General features: G+C 36.7%; 5 protein-coding genes, 1 long non-coding RNA gene and 1 pseudogene across 15 annotated transcripts in view; 3 read left to right on the forward strand and 4 right to left on the reverse strand.

Moving 5' to 3' along the window:
- LOC104736149 (laccase-16) lies at positions 2,911-5,629 on the reverse strand. Its single transcript, XM_010456086.2, has 6 exons — positions 5,534-5,629; positions 5,135-5,286; positions 4,780-5,024; positions 4,566-4,694; positions 3,438-4,379; positions 2,911-3,169 (listed from the first exon to the last, which is right to left on the reverse strand). The coding sequence occupies exons 1-6, from the start codon at positions 5,555-5,557 to the stop codon at positions 3,039-3,041; spliced, it is 1,623 nt and encodes a 540-aa protein (XP_010454388.1). The 5' UTR covers positions 5,558-5,629; the 3' UTR covers positions 2,911-3,038.
- LOC104736159 lies at positions 6,567-7,659 on the forward strand. Its single transcript, XM_010456097.2, has 2 exons — positions 6,567-6,725; positions 6,990-7,659. The coding sequence occupies exons 1-2, from the start codon at positions 6,692-6,694 to the stop codon at positions 7,442-7,444; spliced, it is 489 nt and encodes a 162-aa protein (XP_010454399.1). The 5' UTR covers positions 6,567-6,691; the 3' UTR covers positions 7,445-7,659.
- Positions 7,808-12,209, reverse strand: LOC104756363 (annotated as a pseudogene).
- Positions 14,839-19,114, reverse strand: LOC104736167. Of its 7 annotated transcripts, none has more exons than XR_002035597.1 (20): positions 19,015-19,114; positions 18,855-18,923; positions 18,715-18,752; positions 18,509-18,619; positions 18,330-18,393; positions 18,118-18,218; positions 17,983-18,030; positions 17,655-17,772; positions 17,471-17,571; positions 16,832-16,895; positions 16,615-16,705; positions 16,414-16,531; positions 16,225-16,300; positions 16,095-16,138; positions 15,850-15,927; positions 15,625-15,726; positions 15,388-15,543; positions 15,246-15,306; positions 15,092-15,147; positions 14,839-14,952 (listed from the first exon to the last, which is right to left on the reverse strand). It is a non-coding gene; the product is annotated as an uncharacterized LOC104736167 (long non-coding RNA). The 7 variants fall into 7 exon arrangements; XR_002035596.1 differs by having other exon boundaries at positions 16,225-16,281; positions 17,945-18,030; XR_002035593.1 differs by having other exon boundaries at positions 16,225-16,290; positions 17,945-18,030.
- LOC104756373 (calcium-dependent protein kinase 11-like) lies at positions 19,357-21,117 on the forward strand. The gene has a single exon (XM_019231308.1). The coding sequence runs from the start codon at positions 19,642-19,644 to the stop codon at positions 21,115-21,117; it is 1,476 nt and encodes a 491-aa protein (XP_019086853.1). The 5' UTR covers positions 19,357-19,641.
- LOC104736210 lies at positions 24,061-25,136 on the reverse strand. Its single transcript, XM_010456161.2, has 3 exons — positions 24,763-25,136; positions 24,589-24,631; positions 24,061-24,367 (listed from the first exon to the last, which is right to left on the reverse strand). The coding sequence occupies exons 1-3, from the start codon at positions 25,039-25,041 to the stop codon at positions 24,234-24,236; spliced, it is 456 nt and encodes a 151-aa protein (XP_010454463.1). The 5' UTR covers positions 25,042-25,136; the 3' UTR covers positions 24,061-24,233.
- Positions 25,237-26,652, forward strand: part of LOC104736219 (neutral ceramidase-like) — a 5,552-nt gene continuing 4,136 nt past the window's right edge. The window contains exons 1-5 of one of the 4 annotated variants that reach the window (XM_019237311.1): positions 25,239-25,334; positions 25,448-25,505; positions 25,671-26,036; positions 26,122-26,330; positions 26,423-26,638. In XM_019237311.1, the coding sequence (XP_019092856.1) occupies positions 25,723-26,036; positions 26,122-26,330; positions 26,423-26,638 (739 nt within the window). In that variant the 5' untranslated portion in view covers positions 25,239-25,334; positions 25,448-25,505; positions 25,671-25,722. Of the gene's footprint in view, positions 25,506-25,670; positions 26,037-26,121; positions 26,331-26,422; positions 26,639-26,652 lie in introns of all 4 variants that reach the window. The other 3 variants (XM_019237307.1, XM_019237309.1, XM_010456187.2) reach the window with 3 other exon arrangements.

Raw genomic sequence — 26,652 nt, forward strand, 5'->3', positions numbered from 1 at the left:
GCTTGAAAAATTGGTCACAACCGTCTCTATTTACCAAATGTGGTCCATTTTTTTTATATATAAATTGTTTAATTGTATTTACTATTTTTTAAAAAAACAGAATATTTCTTTTTCATTTTTTAAAAATCTTAATCACGCTATAGAAACTCTGCTTTTAAAGTTGTTTCGATTTTGAGTTATACTTGGCTACTAAATTGGAATCTGAAAGATTTAAGATTTTTCAATGGAAAAGTAATAAGTTGATTATGATTAATAAGTCTGTTTACATATTCACGAATCACGATACTAGTATAAATGGTGTAACTATTTTAGAGTTCGAACTATATGTAAATTGATTAAGTTGACAATAATTTGAAATTTGAAGTGCTTGTGTAGTCTTATAAAAGATACTACCGTGTAATTGATTTGGTTTGGTCATGCGAGAAGATCAGAAGACATGAAAAATATACTCCATATATTTGTATAAAAAAAAAAGAATTGAAGGAAAAAATTCCGTGACCCCTATGATTACAAAATAATAATGATGGTGAACACTCTGAAAATATTTTGAAATACAAAAATAATTATAATTCCGATAAAACAAAAATTATATTATTTGTTTAAATAGACGAAGTTGACATTTTCTGGGAATGTACGATGCCTCTCAGAAAAAATAACAAAATTTTCAACATTTTAATTAAAGTAAAAAGATACTCTATATTTATAATAAGAAGAAAAAAAAACATATACGTTACTGATTCTGCTGTTTACTTTTATTTATTTTTCTTTCACTGATTACGTACAGTTCATATAGTAGTATTTTATTTAATTATTTAATCAATTTGGGGATTTTATGTGTCAGATCGGGAAAAAAGGAGCCGCCAAATGAACGGTCGAGATCAGCGGTAACTTACATGGCCAAGTTGTACAAAAGGGGTCCACGTGAGATGCGCGTTTTGCATTATCATTGGTCCGTCTCTCCACCTTTTTTTTATTTTTTTTTCTCTTGTTTTTTTTAAGATCTCGAGGAATCTGTCTTCTCCATTATAATTCGTTCACGTGTCTGACTTCTGTACGTTAGATCTGTTCATTGTGTTTTTAATGAGGAGGAGTCGACACGTGAGATCTTCGATGGCTCCCAATTGGTTCGTTTTGGTAACGTTCGTACTTCGTAGCATGTTTGGCAGCCGAGAGATTCTATGGAGGTTGTTGTTACGTACTGGTTAGTAATCAAATCAAGAACGAGATAAAAACTACAAAATTACAACAAACACACCAAAATCACCGTATGAAAGCTACGATAATCATACCAACCAGTACGTAACATTACGATTGAATCCAATAATGTTTTCACTTCACCAAACCGATTTATGAATGTACGAAGAAGTTATAGATCAAACTTACTTCTCTGTACACAATGATTTGGTTTTAAAAATCGGATATATTTTTATGAAGAATCTTGGAACATGTCAAAGAAATCCATTACCGAGTTTATTAGTACGACATAACATTCCTCATTTCACGGATCACTGCATAGATTAGATATATATTATATACGTCCTAATTACAGTGTTTTAGGAAGAGCACTAAATAATTACATTGTAGTCAAATGAGATTTTGTTTATTAAGCCGGTAAGCTTGTGTTACGTGGCTGGTAATGGTACCATACCGTACTTAGAGAATAGATTATATCACCTTAATCCAGTTCAAAATGTTCAAAATTGACCTTGATCATATACTATTAGAGAAAAACTTTTGTCCCCCAATCATATATATGTCACAGTGTACATCTCCAGTGATAGTTACGGGCTTTTCAATTATGTTTTTTTTTTTAGTGTATTAACTTAATTAGAAGTTTTTCAAATACGTTACCTTTTGATTTTTTTTTGTTCAATACATTTGACTCTACTAATTATATAATTTACAAAGTACAATTCTTTGGAATTAGTCAATTGAACAAAAAAATTGATTGACCTAGCACTTTTAAATCATTTATGTCATATTGTCATATCAATTAAAGAGGAGTTAAAGGTGATCATAAGACTAAAAAATAAATCTAAAATCTACAATCTTTCGCACATGTTTCAAATATGAAAATCTGCAAAAATTTTATTCTTTAACCCAAAAAAAAGAACTGTTAAATAATTTCTATGTATGAGGTGTGATTTCAAGATCGCCAAAAAAAAAGTGATCATTGGTCAGAATTTGTAATTTATGCATGTTTATTTTGGCCCATAAATAATGATTTAATCAAGTTTCTATTGAACAGGATGTTGACATCCTTAGAGTATTAAACAATTAAATTATTTTTTGATTTTGGGATTCTTATAAGTGCCCCTTTGGACTTTCAAGGAGGTATATGCAGGGGAAGGCCTAAATGTTGGAGAGGCATGCCAATAATTGAATAGTAGCTTTTGCCATTTTTGGTACAACTAATATTCTCCAAACAATTTTTTCCCATTAATAGAAGTATTCGCAAAATTAAATACTCTTAAATTCATTTAGATGCTCTAACATTGATATTATTTTATTTCAGACAGGGAATAAGTCAGAAATCTGTTTAAACAGAAATTAAAATCAAACTGAGGTTTTGGTGCACCAAGGGACAAAACGTCTTGCGTAATGGATGAAACAGCCACAGATCTTTTGGAATCAATTCCCTGACAATTTTAATTTGTTTTTTTTTTCTCATGATATATAAACTATGGTTAAATTTCATGGAAATTGTGATTCCAGTATAGCTGAATAATATGTACATGTACAGGTAAGTATTTGTTTATACATGAACAAACAAATGTGTAAGTATCCAATTAAATGGTTTACATATAGTATATTTTACGTTTTGAATACGTATGACGCCCTCTTATCTCACACTCTCAAAATCATCAACCATAGTTCAATTAAAAATATGTCATTAAATATTCTCTCTGTTTTATTTTATTTCATGCAAAATAAATAAATTATTAGAAGTCATCCACTAAAACCAGCATTCATTTCCCCAAAAGTAACTAAATATAAATCCCACAAAAAAAAATGATACAAATTAATAAAAACATATCCTAACATTTGGGAAGATCAACCGGTGGAGGAAGCAATGACTGGTCAGGACCGTGACCATTGTCGACGACGAATGCCATCTTTAATCCCCAAGTTGTATGTAATTCCAAGTGACAATGCATGAACCATACTCCTTCATTTGTAACAAAAAATAAACAAATCAATTACCACAAAAACAATACTTTAGCAAGTTGGACCGAATATTAAATAATTCGCTACAAGAATATAAATACTAAAAACCAATTCGTGATTGAAAAAAAAAAGCAAAAAAAAAACTAAAGTATGACAGCTTTTTTATGTAACAACGAAAAGAAGAACCAATCCCCATTAAAAAAATAGCTACACTAATAGATAGGCAATAGCTTTATAGGCATTATTTTTTAAAAGTGAGTTTTATTTACCTGGATTGTCGGCGATAAATCTAATGGCAGTCCAACCACCGGCTGGAACTCCAACGGTGTTTCTTTCAACCGGATCCACCAAATTGAACATTTTCGGATCTTTTTCCGGGTTAAAGTTCCCCAAACCTCTACCGACTTCGAAGAAGTTAAACCCATGAAGATGAAATGGATGGTTATCCGACAAGATCATGGCTGTATTCTGTAGAACTATTTGCACCGTCGCGTTGTACGGTAGCCTGTAAAGCCTTGTGCCTTTCATCGTCGCGGCATTAACGCCTAGCTTTACCGGTGCCGTGTAATCGTACGGGTTCGAAGGTTTAGCCGGGAAATCGTCGGTAAATACACCGGAAATGTTAAAGAAATGGGCTTGGAGTAAAGCGGTCTTAGGCATGGTAAACGTTACGTTGTTTATTCCGGCCACTAAGCGAATACCGTTGCTGCAGCTGGGGCATGGATTTGCGCCAAGACCTACCGTGAAGAACAAGGAACGGTCCACGGTGGTTGGAACCCTAGCCGGATACTCGCGGGAGTTTAAGCTCCTGAGTGATTTAGTGAATTTGGCCGCAACCCATGTTGCGTTCTGCGGGGGAAGTGATGCAAGAATGGTTTTTTTGAAGGTGGGAACGGTGGCGGTGGGGCCGATGTAGTGGAGAGTGGCGGTGGCTGTGACGTTGTCGTATGGGATGTGAGCGTCAGTAAATGTTGTGGCGGCGATCATGTAATTGGAACCAGCGTTTGCGTTTGCTGTTAAGAGAACGTTGGTAGTCTGTCCCGGGGCGATGTATACTGTGTCAGTTTTATAAGGTTTGGTGTAAACAGCATCAACTTCCACAACGGTTAGTACGTGACCAGCAATTTTAAAGAAGAGCTCTTCGTTTAACGCCGCGTTGATGATCCGTAACATGTATGTCTTTCCTGCTCTCACGGGTAAACCGTAGCTACCTACAAGTGAAAAGACCATTATAAACTAGGAAAGAAAAACACCAAAACATGTAAACCTAGTGGCTTGTGATAGTGTCATTGTTGTGTCACAATTTGATAGTACAAAAAAGTAAAACATAGAAAATAGACTTACTTCATTAAAAAAGTGTTTATGAAATTTAGGATTATTCATAGCTAGATAATTACTTTGGGAAGGACAATTAGAGATGGAGCCTGAATGACCATTGATGGTATGTGCATCAGAAGCACTAGGAGCTGTTCCAATTTTTGAAGCCTCGTTTATAAGTTCTTCCACGTCCGATTTCCACCATTCACCTAAATATTATAAAGATTAATAACTATAATTGTAGAGATAATCCTTTAAAGAAAAGTGTGTTTTGGATTTTGGGTAGTCGCTCACCAAGAACAATGGTTTTCTCTTTGTATGGCTTGGGGAAAGGGTATGGGACACCAAGCTTAGGCAAGATGACAATGGCGCCGTGCACCGTGGCACGAAGCCACAAGATGTGAGCATGCCACCATAGGGTTCCTCGTTGACCCGTCAATGTAAAATTGTGGATATAATTCTGTCCCGGTTGGATAGGACATTGTGTTATGTAAGCCGGTCCATCTGCCCAACCTGTCCTCAATTGTCTGATGCCGTGCCTAAACCGTTATTGTTAGTTAGTTGCTGGGTTTAAACATTGTTAAAGATAATCAAAGAAAGGGACTACTTTAATTAATATCCTAAAACGGGTTTGTTTGAGGTTGCTCACCAGTGGATGGAGACGTTGTACTTCACGTGATTCACTACTTTGATCAATACAGTGTCGCCTTCTCTAGCAACAATTGTGGGGCCCGGAAACTTTCCATTGACGGTGACGATAGGCTTCGACGAGCACAGCTTCGTGGTGTTCGTCATCACCACCTAGTGGACACACATTTCAATCCAACGCTCAGTACATACTACATGATACTTTTCATGCATGAATCGTTATGCATATCAACCGTACCGATGGATTAGATTATCACTTATCAGCGGATGTACGTAAAAAACTTTTTTTTTGCATAACTAAGAAACTCTAGGCTTTTAAGACACTCTAACTAAGACACTCTTACGTAAGAGACATTTTTTTACATGTATGCATACGCACATATGGCGAGGAGAGACTCACATTGAATTTGTAATGTCGGATCATGGCCTGAACGGTGGTCGTCGGCGATAGAAGTACAACCACAAAGAGCGTTAGCACGCAGAAGCAAAATCGTCTCGGTATCTNTTTTTTTTTTTTTTTTTTTTTTTTTTTGTGTGTGTAATATATATGTGTTTGAGAACAATGAAAGAAATGGAGAAAATTGATGCGATGTTGTATTTACTTATTAGGTTGAAGGATATGTAGCCTTTCAAGGGAACTTACCGGAAGAGGAAAGAGTTGCTTCTACTAAAATATGATTGGAGCTTAGAGCGACTAAATATATTAATAGCAAAACACATACAATATATTGACTGTAAAAATGGAAAGATCAAGAAACAAGATTTTACAGGTCAAAAGGGCTTAGGTGATATGGTGGCTCAACCGTATTTAGGGTTAAGTAATTAACCTCATCCTCCATCTAACCAAACTCACCCACATTTGTTCTTTCATACATATCTCTATTTTGTCTATCTAACTAAGTTTATTTAAATTAACGACTATTCCCTCGATTATTTTGTACGTTCGCCTTCAAGTTTACTTCATTTTTTTTTTCTGTAAAATAAACTTATAAGCTTAAACGTAACATCTTAAGTAAAATTGATTAATTGATGAAAAAGAAACTAATTCAGTACTGTCATTTGGCTTTGGTGTTTGCGTTTGAAACTAAGTAAAAGAGGTGTTTAGAAGAAAAACGAGTATATGATTATTTGACTACAATTTTATAAGTCATTTGAAATTGAAGACTAAAAGCTACTTCTTGGTTGTTATATAACAGCTCATCTAATCCAATTATTGAATCCTTCTCTCCAACAGAAATTTTTTAAATTAATTCATTTTTTTATAAAGTGGTGTTTGGCTTAGACATTACCGAGCGACGTCGTATCTTCCTCAATGCTACTTAGTATTAATAAACAAGCCCACAACATCCAAATCACATTATAAATAATAAGGCCCAAAAAATAATAGGCCCAATATTACTAAACGATGTCGTTTTAAAGGAGCTTTCTGTGTTAGTCGGAGATCAAAATTTCTCTTGGTTTCGTCTTTTCATTTCTGCAAGTTCCCAATGTCGCTGGGCTTAGTTCATTGATCATCGTACATAAAGCTTGATCGTAGCTCCTTACCTCTCCGGAGAAGATGGTGCGGAAACAGTTTCAACAAGCTAAAACGGGTGAGATTTGATCTCAACCATCCTTTTACTCGTTTCCCGATCGAATCTCCTATTTCTTTTAATCTTGTTTCCCACATTCGGATGAAATTTATAGTGATAAATCCATGAAATTCGTGTATTATCTCCGGAGATTGTTGGGTTTTGTTAAAGGTTTCGACTTTTACTCGTTGGTGTGATCTAAGTTAGTAGGTGTCAACTGTCACATAAGGTGTTCGATGAAATGCCTGAACGAAATCTCATTATGACTTTGTTTTTGGTGAACAGGAATAGAAGCATTGAAGTCAATGGATGCAAACAAGTACCTGAAGAAGGTTGGATTAGGGCGTGACGATATGTTCTTTTGGAAACAAGTGGGGAAAGCATTGCTTTGCACCTATACAGTCTTTGGCATTGCTTGGATTTACAATGAAACGTCTCCTTTAGGTTGGTGGACGTTGAAGCCGAGACCAAAGGAGGAGAGAGAGTTGGCTCATTTGTATGAGAGGCGTGAGTTTCCTTATCCTGGTGATACTGAGGCAATGGAGGATTTTGTTGCAAAGGGAGGAATGATTGGTACAGCGATTGGGCCAAAAGGGATTGTTGAGTCTGAAGGTGAAGCAGATAATTACCAGAAGGAAATGGAGAAGAAGAAGTTTGATAAAGAGGCTCAGAAACTGTGGCTGAGAATGAGGAATGAGGTCATTACTGAGCTTCAAGAGAAAGGGCATAATCTTGAGTGAGGTGCATAAGGGTTGTGATAAAATAAAAGCTTGTGTAATTTAGGCTGTGTATCACTAAGTACAAAACTGCTTTCTGTTCTAGGGTACCATTGATGTTCTTGCTCTTGGGGAAGTAGTGCTTGTCCTTCATTATTGGTTTGATTCATGTTTTGGAATATATAACTTGATGCTTTATGCTCCCATCACAGTAACCCAATACCACGAGTTTGAAACTACTGATTTTTTCGAGTCTAGTGGCTGTTGTTTTGATCAGAGCCAATATCTAAAGTTTCTCTTCAGTGTCAGAAGATGTGCAAATACTGACACTGAACTCTCATATTAGTTTCCTCTTTCGTCCCACGATGATTTAAGAAGAGCCAAGTCTCCGATCCTTGATACTATATATAGATTCCTCGTCCCTTATTAATGCGCTTCACCCGGTTTTGTATGTTACAAGGACAAGACAAAATACTTTATACATTATCTGATAAAAGACCACAAGTGTGTGTTTTTGGGTAAGATGATCATTTGGGGATCAATGTGAAGAGGATTGAGGAAGAGACTGAGCGTTGTGTGATCCCCACAGGTGGTCCTTTATCAATCTTTTTACCTCAAAAGGGTTCATTTGGGGATCAATGTGAAGAGGATTGAGGAAGAGACTGAGCGTTGTGTGATCCCCATAGGTGTTCTTTACCAGTTTTTTACCTCAAAAGGGTTCTCGGGATTGATGGGACAGCGGGAATGCTTCATCCTTCGACCGACATGGTAGACCATGACAAATAGAACTGTTCCTCTTGCTAAAGATGATCAACAATTTGGTACAAGATAGAGAGACTAAGGACCAGAACAAAATATCTTTACTTTGCCAGGCCGGACCTTACCACCATGAAGCGGAGGGCACTCAAAGAATCTTGTTCCTTTCACCCTGCAAATGTAAGCCAGTATTAAATATGTGGGATCTGACAACCGAGCTTCCACAGACTGTACTACTACTTACGATATGAACACCATATGTTAAGAAAAGGTTGATTTAGACGCTTAAGGTGATACTAGCACAGAAACATGAGCTACAACTGAAATCAAAGTTCTAGAAGTATTTACTTCAATTTTTGATAGAGTACAAAATAACATCAATACGAAAGAATGAACTTACATGCCATCATGTTTTTCAAGGGGCTCATCATACTGAATTCCAACCCAATAGCCAGGACACGACGACTCTGCTCGTCCAACATATTTGACCATTCCTCTTTTCTTCCCAGGCTCAACTCTTGGCATCGACCTCCCACCTTAATATTAAACGGCGATGGTTAAATAAATTAGAAGCTTAGAGAGTTGAGAAAGAGCAGAATCAGAGAGGCCAGGTCTCACAAAGTTAACAAGAAACAAAACATTGATAATTTACACAGAGATCTTCCATGTACAAAAAGAATATTTCTGACTAACCTTGATATTTGCACAGAGATCTTCCATATAGTTCTCCTTCGTCTGTTGAAAGGATGAAATTAGAAGAAGAAACATAAGAACATTTGTTTTCTTGAATGACTTAGTCTACCTCAAATACTTCTCCTGGTGACAAAGCTAAAAGCTTCAGTTTGGCTTATAGTGATATATTCGTTTTGTCATACCTTAGCCTCCAACTGTCTGGAATTTGAACACAAGAACATAGAACCATCGGAGGAAATACGACATATATTCAAAGTCACTTGATAGACAAACTTGTCTTATCTCCTTTGAGACATCCTTTGCATGTAACGAAGAATTTACCAGTTCGTTAAGCATAATCGTCTTCAGAGATAGTATATATACTTCTCAACCAATGACGTATCTTCAAGCCAGCATCCAGTTGTGACCGAAGAGGGTTGACGATCTATGATGTGTAACCGAAACCTATTGAAAGCGGCAGAAAAGAACAATCAGATGAACAGATAAGACAAGAAGCCATCACATATAATTGGTTGCCATCTATCAAGAATTCAAGATTACTCTGGACAGAGATCCATTGAGATAAATTGGCTCCAAGTTCTCTAAACTTAGCAAACTTTTGGCAATCTATAAAGCTATGGGGAAAACAGAAGTTACCCATCAAAAGGGGATAATAAACCAAGGGGTCTTGTATCATCAATGAGAACTGCAACCTTTGAGCCTGTGTCATCATAAAGTTTTAAAGCCATGGAATTAACAGATGTACCACATTTCTTCCATAGCTTTTCTTTCACAGCTTCTACAAAACAAAATCCAAACAAAATAGCATTAGAGATAGATATCACTACATTTGAAAACATTAGGAATTGTTTTGTGTCTTACACAGAGACTTACTTGCGGAGAGAAACGAACATCCGCAGAGAGACTTTTAAGGTTGGCGCGAGTAACGCGCAGATGTACAGAGTCATCTCCTTCCATCTATAAACGCGAAGTCGCCATCTTTTCACCTCTACCCCCAACGAAATACAAAATCAAATTCGGTTTTCTATCGATTTGGGTAACACTTACCTTCCTTTGCTGATTTTGGATCCAAGAGATGTACATTTGTATGCCCGTTAAGATATGTACAGTAAAAAAAAATGAGTTCCTCTCAGTAAAATAATAAAACGGATTCATTAAGCTATGAGTATGTGTTCGATGGTATTTACCTGTAATCTAGCAAATGTGGTGTACTTATTTGTGATGCAGGGAAAGCTTGAGCTGTCAAAATCTACATCAATTATTATAAAACGCATTGGTTGAGGATTAAGTAATAAACTTGAAAGAAAAACAGAACAAAATAAAGAAAAGCTGAGGATTTTGAGATAACTTACATATCAAGAATAGGATTTGATCATCGTTGGGTCAATAGACATCATCATCTGTAATAATACAAAGAAAATGAACCATATATATATCCTCCCTCCATTTAGAGAAACAGCAACAAACAAAACCAAAATCTCAGTCTTCACTTATGGATTGTGTTGATGATCGAAACAAAACCTTAAGAAGTCTGAGTCTTCTTCATGCTTCAAGCCATCTCTGATCTGCACATATAAAATTAGAAGAAACGTTGTTAACTTTCAAGTCTGAATTTAAGCAGCAACCTAAGGAAATCATATATAGATAAACAATGAATCCCCAAAGCCTCTGAATTACAACAAGTGTTGATGATAGTAGTGTCCACAACTTTAGGACAACTTCCAATAGGCTGCACTGAATACAACAAAAAAAAAAGATTATTATTAGTTTAGTAAACTTGAAACAAAACAAATCAAAGAAAGGCAGAGAGGATTTTGAGATTACTTACAGATCAAGAAGAGATTTTTTTTTATCGGATGAAAGGGAATCTTATAACTCCATCTGGGTAAGCTTAGCAAAACGTACAACTATTAAAAAGAATTAAATAAAAACTCAGTCTCTATCCAATCTAAAATTGTGTAACAAAGAACAAAACTCGAAAGAAAATTAGACTCACTTATGGATGGAGAATTTGAAGTGGAAAAGGAGGAAGACGTATTGTATAGAGTCAAAGATCATCAATCACTAAAGAATCAATTTGATGATGTTACACTGTGAGCACGCACGCCGGCCAAGTTTTTGTTATAAAACATTATTCTTCAAACAATCTCACCGATCTGCACATAGAATTATAAGAACCATTGTTAATTTGTAAGAGCAATAGAGCATAAGTGAAAAAATCTAAATCCCCAAGAAATTTATACCTTTACTAGGTCATCAAATCAGATGAGAGTTGAAGAAACAAACAAAGTCCTCCTCTGATCCTCGCCTGCACCATATCAACGATTCTAAAAACCATCGTTAATATTTTAAGTCTGAAATAACAGCCTAAGTTCAAAACCAGAAATCCCATGCGTATAAATCTTGAAATCACAGTGAAAAAGCTTCATACCTGCTTGGACACTTTCGTTAAAAGAATTGATGATGTCTTTGCATGCTGGCTGGTTAGCCATGAAATTGCTGCAAGAGAACAAAAAAAGAGTTATGAGTCTCTTAAGCAGTATATTTATTAAGATACCTCTCCTCCCTCCATCTAGAGACACAGAAACAAACAAAACAAATCTCAGTTTTCACTTATGGAATGTGTTGATGATTGAAACAAAACCTTAAGCAGTCTGAGTCTTCTTCATTCTTCAAACCGCAGTCTGAGTCTTCTTCATTCTTCAAACCGTCTATGACCTGCACATACAGATTTAGAAGAAACAATCGTTAGTTTTCAAGTCAGGATTTAACCAACAGACTAAATGAACCCATAAATTGATAAGCAATAGATCCCCAAAGTCTGAATTACAGCTACATAACTGTTGATGATAGTGGTCTCCACAATTCTAGGTAAGTTCCAATAAGCTGCATTCAAATAACCAAAAAAGAATATTATTGGTTGAGTAAACTTGAAACAGAACAAAACAAAGGAAGGCAGAGAGTATTTTGAGATTACTTACAGAGCAAGAAGAGAATGTTTTTCATCGGATGAAAGGGACCCTTATATCTCCATCTAGAGAAGCTAGCAACACCTAAAACCAAAAACCATTTTAAAATAAAAAACTCTCAGTCCCTATCAGATCTAAATTTGTGTAACAAATAATCAAAAAAACTCTAAAGGAAATTAGACTCACTTATGGATGGAGAATTTGAAGTGGACAAAGAGGAAGACATATTGTATAGAATCAAAGATCACCAATCACAATAGAATCAGTTTCATGGTGTTAAACTGTGAGCACGCACGCTGCCAAGTTTTTGTTATAAAACATTATTCTTCCAAACCATCTCCCCGATCTGCACATAGATTTACAAGAACCATCGTTAATTTGTAAGAGCCTACGTGAAAACCATAAATAACCCTAAATCCCCAAGAACTTTATACCTTTACTTGGTCGTCATATCAGAGAGAGCAGAAGAAACACCATAGAAACAAACAAACTCCTCAACTGATCCTCACTTGCAAATACACTAAACCGACACCTGCACCATATCAGCGATTCAAAACCGTCGTTAGTTGTTTAAGTATGAAATAGCGCATAGATCTAAAAATCGAAGTGAAAACAATTAGACTCACTTATGGATTTAGAATTCGAAGTGGACAAGGAGGATGACGTATTGTATAGAGTCAAAGATCATAAACCACAATAGGATCAGTTTTATGTTGTTTCACTGTGAGCACGGACGCCGGCCAAGTTTTTGTTATGAAACATTATTCTTAAAACCATCTCACCGATCTGCACATATAATGGAAAGAACCATTGTTAATTTGTAAGAGCCTAACTGAAACCCCCTAAATACGCACTAAATCCCCAAGAAAATTGTACCTTTATGGTCGTCAAATCAGATTAGAGTTGAAGAATACCATGGAAACAAATAAAGTCCTCCTCCGATCCTCACCTGCAAAGACACCAGAACCATATCAACGATTCTAAGAACCATCGTTAGCTTTCTTAAGTCTGAAATAACAGCCAAAGTTCAAACCATAAATCCCACATGTAGAAATCTAAAAATCCAAGTGAAAAAGCTCGTACCTGCTTAGACACTTCCTTCGTTAAAAGCATTTGAAGATATCCATGTTTGCTGGCTGGTTAGCCATTACCATTGTTAAACGATGAAATTCCTGCAAGAGAAAATAAAATGAGTTACTCATAGATTAATAAAACAAATTGATTAAGCTATGAGTCTGTTCTAAAGTAATGAAGACTCAAAATGAATCATTCATATGTAATAATGCGAAGAAACTGAACCTTATATCTCCTCCCTCCATCTAGAGAAACAGAAACAAGTCAAAGAAAGGGAGAGAGGATTTTGAGATTACTTACAGAGCAAGAAGAGAATTTTTCCATCGGATAAAAGGGAGCCTTATATCTCCATCTAAAGAAGCTAGAAACACCTAAAACCATTTAAAAAAATCTCAGTCTCTATCCGATCTAAATTTGTGTAACAAAGAATAAAACTCTAAGAAAGTTAGACTCACCTCTGGATGGAGAATTTGAAGTGGACAAGGAGGAAGACGTATTGGATAGAATCAAAAATAATCAATCACCATGGAAACAGTTTCATGTTGTTAACCTGTGAGCACGCATGCCGGCCAATTTTTTCTTATGAAACGTTATTCTTCCAAACCACCTCCCCAATCTGCACATAGATTGACAAGAACCATCTTTAATTTGTAAGAGCCTAACTGAAACCCATAAATAAACCCTAAATCCCCAAGAACTTAATACCTTTACTTGTCCTCAAATCAGATGAGAGTAGAAGAAACACCATGGAAACAAACTCAGTCCTCCACTGATCGTCAACTGCAAAGACACCAAAACGACACCTGCACCACATCAACCATTCTAAGAACCATCTTTAGTCTTTTTTAAGTCTGAAATAACAGCCTAAGTTCAAAAAAAAAAAAGGCAGAGAGGATTTTGAGATTACTTACAAAACCTTACTTGAAGAGATTTTTTCCATTGGATGAAAGGGAACCTTATAACTCCATCTGGAGAAGCTAGCAACACCATGGAAACAAACAAAGTGCTCCTCAGATCCTCACCTGCAAAGACACCAAAACGACACCTGCACCATATTAACGATTCTAAAAAACCATCGTTAGCTTTTTAAGTCTAAAATAACAGCCAAGGTTCAAACCATAAATCCCACATGTAGAAATCTTAAAATCCAAGTGAAAAAGCTTCATACCTGCTTAGAAAATTCTTTCGTTAAAGCATTTGAAGATGTCTCCGTATGCTGGGTACTAAGCCCTTGCCATTGTTTATATATGAAATTTCTGCAAGAGAAAAAAAATGATGAGTTACTCCATAGATTTAATAAAACAGACTCATTAAGCTATGAGAATCAAAAAGCATCATTCAACCGTAATAGTGTGAACCATACATCTCTCCTCCATCAAAACCATATATAGAAACAGAAACAAACAAAACCAAAATCTAACTCTTCACTTATGGATTGTGTTGTTGATAGAAACAAAACCTTGAGTAGTCTGAGTCTTCTTCATCAATCTTCAAACCATCTCCGATGTGCACATCTATAAATTAGAAGAAACATCGTTAACTTTCAAGTCCCAATTTAAGCAACAACCTAAATGAAACCATAAAAGAAAAAACCAGAAAATAAACCCTAAATACCCCGACCTGCACATAGAAGAAGAATCATCGTTAATTTGTAAGTCCCGAAGTGAAACCCTAAAAAAACCAAGAATTTTAACCCTTTACTTGGTCATCGTCAAATCAAAGGAAACGCCATGGAAACCAAACGTCCTCATCCGATCCTCACTTGCACCATATCCTGAAAATTCATCAACGATTCTGAAAGTTAGAAGAGAAGATACAGTGATCGTAGGAAAATTGTAATTTGTACGGTCAAAAAGATGACTGTACCTCATCCCTCTGTTCTGAATCTTCTTCATACTTCAAAATCATCAACGACCAAGAGAGAGAGAGAGTGTGAGAGAGTCGCTCTCTCTTAAACTTTTTTTTCTATTTGGTGAAGACTGAAGAGTGTGTGTGTGTCTGACAGTCTGAGTCTTCTTCATGCTTCAAGCCATCTCTGATCTGCACACATAAACATCGTCAACTTTCAAGTCTGAATTTAAGCAACAACCAAAATGAATCCATAAATAATAAACTCATAGATAAGCAACAGCCTAAATGAAATCATAGATAAGCAATAAATCCCCAAAGTCTGCATTACAGCTGCATAACTGTTGATGATAGTGGTCTCAGCAATTCTAAGTAACTTCCAATAGCCTGCGTTAAAAATAATCAAAAAAAAAAATATTATTGGTTGAGTAAACTTGAAACAGAACAAAACAGAGAAAGGCAGAGAGGATTTTGAGATTACTTACAGATCAAGAAGAGAACTTTTCCATTGGATGAAAGGAAACCTTATAACTCCACCTAAAACCACTAAAAAAAATCTCAGTTTTATCCGATCTAAATTTGTGTAACAAAGAATCAAAAACTCTAAACGAAATTAGACTCACTTACGGATGGAGAATTTGAAGTGGACAAAGAGGAAGACGTATTGTATAGAGCCAAAGATCATCAATCACAATAGAATGAGTTTCATGTTGTTACACTGTGAGCACGCACGCCGGCCAAGTTATTGTTTTGAAACATTATTTTCCAAACCATCTCACCGGTCTGCACATAGAATTAGAAAAACCATTGTTAATTAGTAAGAGTTAAAGTGAAAACCATAAATAAACCCCAAGAACTTTATACCCTTATTAATTGGGCGTCAAATCAGATGGGAGTAGAAGAAACACCATGGAAACAAACAAAGTCCTCCTCAGGTCCTCACCTGCAAAGACACCAAAACGACACCTGCACCACATCAACGATTCAAAGAACCATCGTTAGTCTTGTTAAGTCTGAAATAACAGACTAGGTTTAAACCATAAATCCCAAATGTATAAATCTTAAAATCCAAGAGAAAAAGCTTCATACCTTCTTTTGACAGTTCTTTCGTTAAAGCAATTGAAGATGAAATTCGTATGCCCTTGGCATTGTTGAAAAATGAAATTCCTGCAAGAGACAAAAAAAAATGATGACTTCCTCGTAGATTAATGAAACAGATTCGTTTTATAATGTGAACCATATATATCCTCCCTCCATTTAGAGAAACAACAACAAACAAAACCAAAAATCTCAGTTTTCATTTATATGGATTGTGTTGATGATCGTAACAGAACCTTAAGCAGTCTGAATCTTCTTCATTCTTCCAACATTCTCTGATCTGCACATATAAAATTAGAAGAAACCATCGTTAACTGGAACCAGAACATATCAAAGAAAGGCAGAGAGGATGTTGAGATTACTTACAAAACCTTACTTGAAGAGATTTTTTCCATTGGATGAAAGGGAACCTTATAACTCCACCTGGAGAAGCTAGCAACACCTATAATTCAGTCTCTATCCGATCTTAATTCAGTCTCTTAAGAATAAAATTATAAAGGAAACTAGATGCACTTGTTGATAGAGAACTTGAAGTTGAAAAGGAGGAAGACGTACTTTGTAGAGTCAAAGAGCATCAATGACTATAGAATCAGTTTCATGTTGTTATACTGTGAGCACGCACGGCGAACCAGTTTTTGTAATGAAACATTATCCTCCAAACCATCTCACCGGTCTGCACATATAGAATTAGAAGAACCATTGTTAATTTGTAAGAGTTAAAGTGAAAACCATAAAGAAATCCCAAGAACTTTATACCTTTATTACTTGGCCGTCAAATCAGATGAGAGTAGAAGAACCACCATGGAAACAAACAAAGTCCTCCTCAGGTCCTCACCTGCAAAGACACCTGCACCACATCAACGATTCTAAGAACCACCATCATTAGTTTTTTAAGTCTGAAATAACAGCCATGGTTCAAACCATAAATCCCACATGTAGAAATAAAAAAAATCCAAGTGAAAAAGCTTCATACCTCTTTCGTTAAAGCAATTGAATATGTCTCTGTAAGCCCTTGCCATTGTTTAAAGATGAAATTCCTGTAAGAGATAAAAAAAAATGATGAGTTCCTCGTAGATTAATGAAACAGATTCGTTAAGCTATGAGAATCAAAAAGCATCATTCATCCGCCACAATGTGAACCATATAATATATCTCTCGTCCATCCAATCCCATATAGAGAAACAGAACCAAACAAATCTCAGTATTCACTTATAATTTGTGTTAATGATCGAGAAAAAAAAACTTAAACAGTAGTTTTCCTCATCATTCTTCAAACCATCTCTGATCTGCACATATAGAAGAAACCATCGTTAATTTTAAAGTCAGACTTTAACAACACCCTAAATAACCCCATAAATAGGTAACCAAAAAATCCCAAAAGTCTGAATTACAGCTGCATAAGTGTTGATAAAAGTTGTGTCCACAACTCTAGGATAATTTTTGGTTGAGTAAACTTGAAACATAACAAAAGAAAGGAAGGCAGAGAGGTTTTGAAATTACTTACAGAGCAAGAAGATAATTTCTTCATCGGATGAAAGGGAACCTTAAAACTCCATCTGGAGAAGCTAGCAACACCTAAAACCATAAATAAACCCCAAGAACTTTATTATACCTTTATTGCTTCGTCGTCAAATCAGAGAGAGTAGAATAGACAGCATGGAAACAAACAAAGTCCTCCTCAGATCCTCACTTGCAAAGACACCAAAACGACACCTGCACCATATCAACAATTCTAAGAATCATCGTTAGTTTTCTAAGTCTGAAATAACAGACTAAATTTAAACCATAAACCTCACATGTCAAAATCTTAGAATCCAAGTGAAAAAGCTTTAAAACAATTGAAGTAGTCCGAGACTTCTTCATCAATCTTCAAACCATCTCTGATCTGCACACATATAGAGTTAGAAGAAATTCCTGCAAGAGATAAAAAAAAACGGGTGAGTTACTCCATAGATTGATAAAACAGATTCATATAGCTATGAGACTCAAAAAGCATCATTCATCCGTAATAATGTGAACCATACATACAGCTCTCTTCCATCCAATCCAAATAGAGAAACAAGAACAAACAAAACCAAAACCTAACTCTTCACTTAGGGATTGTGTTGTTGATAGAGACAAAACCTTGAGTAGTCCGAGTCTTCTTCATCAATCTTCAAACCCATCTCTGATCTGCACACATATAGAGTTAGAAGAAGAAACCATCGTTAATTGTCAATTAAGAATTTAAACAAAAGCCTAATAAAAGAGAAAACAAACCCCCAAACTTGGCCGTCAAATCAGATGAGAGTAGAAGAAACACCATGGAAACACACAAAGTCCTCCACCGATCCTCACTTGCAAAGACACCAAAACGACACCTGCACCACACATCAACGATTCTAAGAACCACCATCATTAGTTTTTTTTTTAAACCATAAATCTCCCACATGAATCAATCTTAAAATCCAAGTGAAAAAGCTTCTTCATACCTCTTTCGTTAAAACAAGTGAAGATGTCACCGTAAGCCCTTGCCATTGTTTAAAGATGAAATTCCTGCAAGAGAAAATAAAAAAAGAGTTACTCCATAGATTGATAAAATAAACTCATTGAGACTCAAAAAGTATCAATCATCCGTAATAATGTGAACTATATAATATATCTCTCGTACATCCAATCCATATAGAGATACAGAAACAAACAAAACCAAAGTATCAGTATTCGCTTATGGATTCCTTGAGTACTCCGAGTCTTCTTCTTCATTCTTCGAACCATCTCTGATCTGTACACATACAGAGTTAGAAGAAAGCATTGTTAATTGTCAATTTAGAATTTAAACTAAAAAAGCCTAATAAAAGAGAAAACAAGAAAACAAACCCTAAATCCCCAAACATTCTTCGAAACATCTCCCCGACCTGCACATAGAAAGAAGAATCACCGTTAATTTGTAAGAGCCATATAAACGTTATAATTGAAAACCCTAGAAAAAAAAAAAAAAAACCCAAGAAAGTTGAAACCTTTTTACGACAAATCAGATGAAACGCCATGGAAAACAAACAACGTCCTCCGCCGATCATCACCTGCACCTAATTCATCAACGATTCTGAGAGTTAGAAGAGAAGATACGGTAATCGTAGGAAAATTGTACTTACATGATGGTGAAGACGATGACTGTACCACAATTGATGTCGGCGTCGCTGTTGTTGTTCTGAATCTTCTTCATTCTTCAAAATCGCTCTCTCTCCCTTACACTTTTTTTTTTTCTTTCTATTCTGTGATTTGATTTATCAGAGTCAGAGAGAGAGATTTGTTGATCGATATATTTATTAACGGCTAGATTTGTTGATCGATATATTTTTATAAACGGCTATATTTGTTTTTTTTTATGTTGTTAAAAGAAATAAAAGAGAAAAAGGAAATTAAATTTACCTTTTAATTTTTATTTTTATATACGCGTTAAAAAGAAAAAAGGAAAATTACTCAATCATATATATAGACAAGAATGGGAATTTACTTTCACACTTGACACGACAATTTTTAATTTGAGAGAGAGAGGACTAGGTTTGGTCTCTTCGCTGCAACCTCTATATCGCTGTTCGTTTGCTCTTCTTCGACGTGGTTCGATTCTCTCACTCTACTCTTTGCAAATAAAGACATCGGAGGATCTGAAGGTGTGAATGCAGGCTTACGCATACGGTTTCCAACGAAGAGAGTAGAGACTCGATCGCTTGCTAGATTAGACCTAGATTTTAGGGTATTATAGGCAGGCTGTAAATTTTGGTAAACTAAAGAATTTGGATAGATATGGGTATGGACATAGCTGATATTAAGGAGAATACGAGCCCGCTTTTATTTGACTTCTCCAAAAATTGCTTTAAAGTTGCAAACCTTACTGATGAAGAAACCATTCTCAACCCTCCTCATCCTGTAAACGTTTCCAACTTAAAAGATCGATATTTACTTGGGGAACAATTAGGCTGTGGTCAGTTTGGTGTCGTCAGAGTATGTTCTGATAAGTTCACTGGAGAGAGGCTTGCTTGCAAGTCCATCTCTAAAGACACACTTGTTACTCAAGACGACATAGATAGTATCGAACTCGAGATTGCTATTATGGCCAAGTTAGCTGGGCGGCACCCAAACGTTGTGAATCTTAAAGCGGTTTACGAGGAGGAAGATTCCGTGCATCTTCTGATGGAACTATGCGCAGGCGGTGAGCTTTTTGACAGGATCGAGAAATCTGGAAAGTATTCGGAGTTCCATGCTAGGGTGCTCTTCAAGCAATTGATGCAAGTGGTCAAGTTCTGTCACGATAGCGGTGTTGTCCACAGAGATTTGAAACCTGAGAACATTCTTATGGCCACAATGTCTTCTTCATCTCCTATCAAACTGGCTGATTTTGGGCTCGCAACCTTTATAAAGCCTGGGGAAAAGTTGAGCGGCACAGTTGGCAGTCCTTTTTACGTTGGCCCAGAAGTGTTGTCAGGGGGATATTATAACCAAGCTGCTGATGTATGGAGTGCAGGCGTTATTTTGTACATTCTTCTCAGTGGAGTACCTCCCTTTTGGGGACAGACTGACTCAGAGATTTTTGATGCTGTGGGGGCTGCAGATTTGAGTTTTTCTGAAGAGCCATGGGACCATATAACTTCATACGCCAAGAATTTGATCTGGGGGATGCTTTGTGTTGATCCTTCCCAAAGGTTAACAGCTGATGAAGTACTAGCTCACCCGTGGTGGATGGAGCAATTATCTGAATCAGGATATGATCAGGAGGATGGGTTTGGCTGTGAAGGATTGGAGAATGATGGTGGATGCTCTTTCTCCACACAATGTGTATCTCGAGAACAAGATTCTAGCTTTAGTAGCATGGCACAATTAGATTGCAAATCATCATTCTCGTCTTTCTCCACACAATGTGTATCTCGAGAACAAGATTCTAGCTTTAGTAGCATGGCACAATTAGATTGCAAATCATCATTCTCGTCTTTCTTACCTGCTGCTGATAACAACACACTGCCAAATTCCGGTTTTGGTGGGTTTTCTTTTGATGGGAACCAACCCTCAGCTGGAAAACTTGGAGACTCAAGCCCAAAGAGGTCACCAGATTCTTCTTCACAACTTGATAGGCGTGAGGAAGCAGGGGAGAATCAGACGGAAGCAGCAGGAAAGTCAGAGACGAAGAAGGGAAAGAGGAAATTAACTGGTCAAAAATGTCAGGACTGCACAGCAAAAAGAAAGAAGATAACTGTTATCAGTAGTAAAATATTGTATGTACTCTGATTTTGTTCCTGCTGTATAAACCAATAGAGTGTGGGTTCCAGTTAACTAAAACTACTTAGTTGTGTAATGTAATTAAATTTTCTTTAACACTAGCCATATTCTCTCATAACCAATCTTTAAGTTTGCTATTCATTTATTAGCTTCATTGCTAAATCTGCTTTCCCCACTTTCCTCAAACCATTGATCATCATTGTCCAAGGCAAATGGTACAAGACAAAAGGAACAAAAGAGTTTAGAAAGTGTAATGAAAAACCTTAGTGAGATGAGGGACTACGTAATTTGGAAATTTATCTGGCTGTACAACGTATCCTCCTGCATAACACCATGTCACAAAAACTTAGAGAAAGATAAAACGAACTCTAGAAAACAGATGCAAAAAATGTATATCATACTATTATTGGTCAAGATACCATATTCTTTAGGTGGAAAGCTAACAACTTAAACGCAATCATGACAATTATATTTATCTAGAAAGATTGAGCTCCGACCAGTTCAAGCTACACCATGTCACAAAAATTAGAGAAATGTAAAATCAAGTATAGAAACAAATGCAAATGATGATCAATAATTTGCCAAAATGGAGTTAAAGCTGTTAGCTTTCCACCTAAAGAACTAGGCTGCTAGTATCTAAAGCCAGCCATGTCAAAATCCTGATAACAACTGGAGCATGAAAACCAAGTGTTTAAGTTACACAGTGAGACCTCTACAAAACCAGAGATACAAAAGTTGAAACCTTTTCTCCTAAATAAATAATAATCTAGTATCTAAAGCTAGATTCCTGAAACTTGGATGACAACAGATTTGACTAAAGTTGCATATATGATATATATCTAAGGATTCAAAAACAACTTGGTGATTAACACCAAGTAAACAACATTCAATTATCAATTGTGTTAAAGCTGTTGGCTTTTCCACCTAAACTAACTATTGGATAGAAATGAGTTGAGTCTCAACTGGAGCATGAAAGCCAAATAATCAAGGTTACACAGTGAGAGAGAGCTCTACAAAACCAGAGATACAAGACAAAGTTGGAACCTTTTCTGGTGTGGAAACCATGTAGCAGGGGAGAGAAGAAGCTCTCTTTCTTCTGAATGATCTTCCAATCCCCACCCATTAACAACCCTTCTATCGTCGTCATCCTCCTCCTCCTCCAAATTTCTCAATCTAACCGATGGAATTAGTCAAAAATAACAGATATGTATCAAATCATGAGAAAAACAAAAATCAACCATAAAAATGGAAGCTTGACAAGAGAAGAGCGGAGAGAGATACATTATTGTATTACCTGAGTGAGTGAGTAAAAAAACGACGACAATGGCAATTGTGGAGTGGTGAGGTTGTTGAACTGAAGAAGACAAAAAAAGTCGTTAAAACGAATCGTTTTGTGTGGAAAATTGTTGTTTTTAAGAAACTATGCGACTCTAAGTCAATGAAATGGAAAATAAAGGGATCATTTATGCAAATTAGATTTCTTAGATTTTGTTTTCAGTTCTTCTTCTTCAATCACAGCTTCTTGATAATTTGAACCAACATTAGACAATTTTAATCATTATTTTTGTGTTGACTGTTGAGCAAGACGAAAAGAGTCTAATCCAATCATGGGTAAGTCGAAAAATTATTCCTTTTGATTTACTCAATAGTAATACTCATTTTTGCAAATTTCAATCCTTAGGTTATGTTCTTTTATGCATGTAATTGAATCGGTGATTAGTAACATGTAACATTTTTTCTTTGTTTTTTGAGATAATTATTGAATTACATGCTTCTTTTATGCGACCAGCCTTTTTTATTTAGGCTTCGAGGCACACAGGCCCGAACGTAATATTACAAGGGCCAAAAGCCCTACAGCACACAGGCCGAAAACAAACGTAATAACCGACTTGCTCCAGGGTGTAAACAACCTGCAAAAACCAACTAAAGCTAACAAAAGCCAACAACACTTTAAAACAAGAAGAACCAAGTTGTCAGAGGAGAAGGCCTGTTAGAATGTCAAGGCTGATCTTTCGAAAGTGGGAGGAGGCGTGCTCTGAGGAGAGGCTTTATCTTTCTAATGAGCAGATGCGCCGGCGGAGGAGAGGCGAGGTGAACCCGGTTGTTTCTCTCTCCCCAAATGAGATAAACATGTTTGTTCCTCGAGGCATTCTGCAACCAGATAAGACAATCCATAAAGGGTATTGGAGGTATCAGAAAAGCTCTTGAAGTGTAGTGGTTCTAGATTTCACTACTGAAGCTACACTCAAAGAACAAATGATCCCTCGTCTCATTATGGCTGTTACAGAGGACACACGTCAAGGGGACTGCCAATCCCCAACTTCTTAGTCCGACTCTTGTATGGAGCCTATTCCAAGCGCGCTACCCAAGTGATGAAGGCATGCTTGGGAATGTTGCCTTTAAACCATACAGATTTGTGCCACGGGAAAGTGATAGAAGTAGGATGTAACGCTGACCATGTTTTATGCGACCAGCTTTACGCACTGTATTTATCATATCTTCATACTTCTGCATCAAGTATCACACCCATTGGAGATCACTCTTCCAGAATATTAAACGTTCAACCCAAAAATTGTTTCCATTAAGGCCAATAACAAAACGAGGGTGGTAAAGTCTGTGATGCAAGATCAGGAGAATTACCAAATTAGAATCCCGTGCTTAAGTGGAATATCTAGAAACTCCCAAAATCCCAAAAGATGTTGTTTGTTGAAGAGGAGACTACAAATCAAATACTTCCCCACATGTTCAAGCGACATGGAGGTTCTCAGATATTGGAAATTTGAGATTGCTTTGAACTTCACTAAGTCTGGTAATTCTAAATTCATATGCCACTGGTAATAGAGGTCCTTTTATTAGATTTTTAAAACCAGAAGGTCTCCTACAAAACAAATCCATACTTAAATAGTAGCAAGAACCTATCCCTAGTGATTCTCGGATGCAGGCACATCAAAATCAAAACCAAGATGGAACCAAAAAATAAACGATCATCATCCGTAGATTATGGATCATTTCCTACAAAGCTATCGACGAATTCAAAGAAACAACAACTGTATCTTATAATAAAAAAAAAAGAAACCGCAAACAGATATATCGAGAAGTACCCACAACAATGGAAAGTAAACAGATCAGGCAACTTGGACATCAGCAGCAACGGTTGCAGAGTTTGTTGCAGGAGCAGCCTTTGTCAGATTTGGGATATACTTCCAACACCGTTTGTGAACTCCACTTATCTTCTTTGGAGCTTCCGCAGCTCTCAATCCTGCATTTTGAGAATAGTTAAGTGAATCAACTAAATTGCAACTGAGAAATCAAAATCTCAACATCAATGCAAGCAAACTGTGACTATCAGAGTCTCAGATATGGCTAGTCCTAACAATTCCACCCTACACTCCATACATATAACGAAAAGCTTCAACCTTTGAGATCAATGGACATGATTACTTAACATTACTAAACAAGTGAGGAACAAAAGAAACTCACCATCTTTATGAACAATCCCCCAAGCTTTTCCATGCCTACCATCCTGCATTTGAATCCAAAAATCAAACAAAACCCCAAATGCATCTTCTCAGCATACGAAAAAAATGTAAACTTTACAATCAAACAAGAAAGAGAACACAAAACAGTAAGTGAAAGTGAAGAAGAAGAAGGGACCTTGTAGAGATTGATCTTAGTGATTTCATAAGAGATTCCGTTCCAGTGAGCTTTAGCCATATGGTATCCGATTCCCCAATTAGGTAAGAACTGAGCGACTTCGATTAAGTTCTTCTTCTTCCTTCTTTTAGGTTTATTCGCATCGGAGCTAGGGTTTTCACTCGACGGAGGAGATGCCGCCGGCGCCGCAGAGAAATTCCTAAGGAGATTAAACGAGAGTCTGAAAGCACCGACGGTTTCGGTTCTTGAGATTGCTCTGTTCATTAGGCTCATCGCCATTGTATCTCGCTCTATCGTTGTTTCACCCCCACTGTTGAAGATCGGCGACTGAGGAGGTTGAAGAGAAGGAGAGAAGAGCGAACCCACAAGTTTTGGTTAATTCACAAACAAACCCAATAATATTTAGTAAATTATAAGTTGACCCCATTACTTCTGCATTTTGACACACTTTTCCTAAAAGATCCAAACTTTGCAAAATTAGAAGTAGTCGAATGAGAAGTCAAAACCGAATTGAGAACAACTCAGAACAGCTGAAATTGGGAAGCTTTCCTTCTCCGCAACCTTAAAAACTAGTACTTTCCTCAAACTTTACTCTTACTTACAGACTCTGATCGTTGTTCCAGAAAAAAAAAACCAAACTTTATTGAGTTTTTCAAATCCTGCCACCTTTTGTTTTGCTTCATAGCATTCACACCGATTGGTTTCTATCATCCCCTGCAAATGGGTCGCTCTCTATAATTGCGGTTAGTGTCTTCATCAGCTTAAAAAGTATACACTTGTTTGTTTTTGCGTTACTTATTATCCTTCTTCAGGGTTGGATTATCTCTTGGGTAATAATTGAGATTCATGAAAGATGTGTGGGGTGTGTGTTTGTTTGTATTGCTTACATTGGCATATGCTTTCTCTAGGAAGGACCAAAAACAGGAAAGAAGTGATTGTTACTCCACATCGTGTGTGAAGATGACGAGGCGGTCTGTGTCTATTATGAAGTGCACAATGTTCTTGCTGTTTCTGCTGAAGATCAAATGTGTATTCACGGATTCAGATTACTTGATCGGTCTTGGAAGCTATGACATCACGGGACCTGCAGCTGATGTCAACATGATGGGATATGCTAACATGGAACAAGTAACATCCGGTGTTCACTTCAGGCTCAGAGCTCGCACGTTCATCGTGGTTGAGCCAGACAGGAAAAGGATTGCTTTTGTTAATCTTGATGCTGGTATGGCCTCACAGCTTGTGACTATTAAAGTGATTGAAAGATTAAAACAGAGGTAAGTAGGTCTATCTTGTATGTTTGTTACATGTGCTAAGCAGATTAGATTCAATTTCCAAAGTTCTATTTTAATATCCTTGTAGGTACGGTGAGCTTTATACGGAGGAAAATGTTGCAATTAGTGGAACTCATACTCATGCTGGTCCAGGGGGTTATCTCCAATACATTCTGTACTTAGTTACATCTCTCGGGTTTGTTCATCAATCGTTTAATGCTCTTGTGGATGGTATAGAGCAAAGTATCATACAAGCTCATGAAAATCTCCGTCCGGGGTCCATTTTAATCAACAAAGGTGAGCGATTCAGCTTGTGGCAAACTTTTACTAAATCATTCATCTACATGTTGCTTTCTCTAAAGACATTTCTTTTGGAGCTGAACTTGCAGGGGAGCTCTTGGATGCTGGTGTGAACCGTAGTCCCAGCGCATACCTTAACAATCCAGCACATGAACGTAGTAAATATGAATATAATGTTGATAAAGAGATGACACTTGTCAAGTTCGTTGATGATCAGTGGGGTCCTGTGGGTAGTTTCAATTGGTTTGCAACTCATGGCACTTCGATGAGCCGCACAAATTCCTTGATCAGCGGGGACAACAAAGGCACTGCAGCACGT

This window comes from Camelina sativa, chromosome 2 (assembly GCF_000633955.1).
Source record: "Camelina sativa cultivar DH55 chromosome 2, Cs, whole genome shotgun sequence".
Classification (NCBI taxonomy): Eukaryota; Viridiplantae; Streptophyta; class Magnoliopsida; order Brassicales; family Brassicaceae; genus Camelina; species Camelina sativa.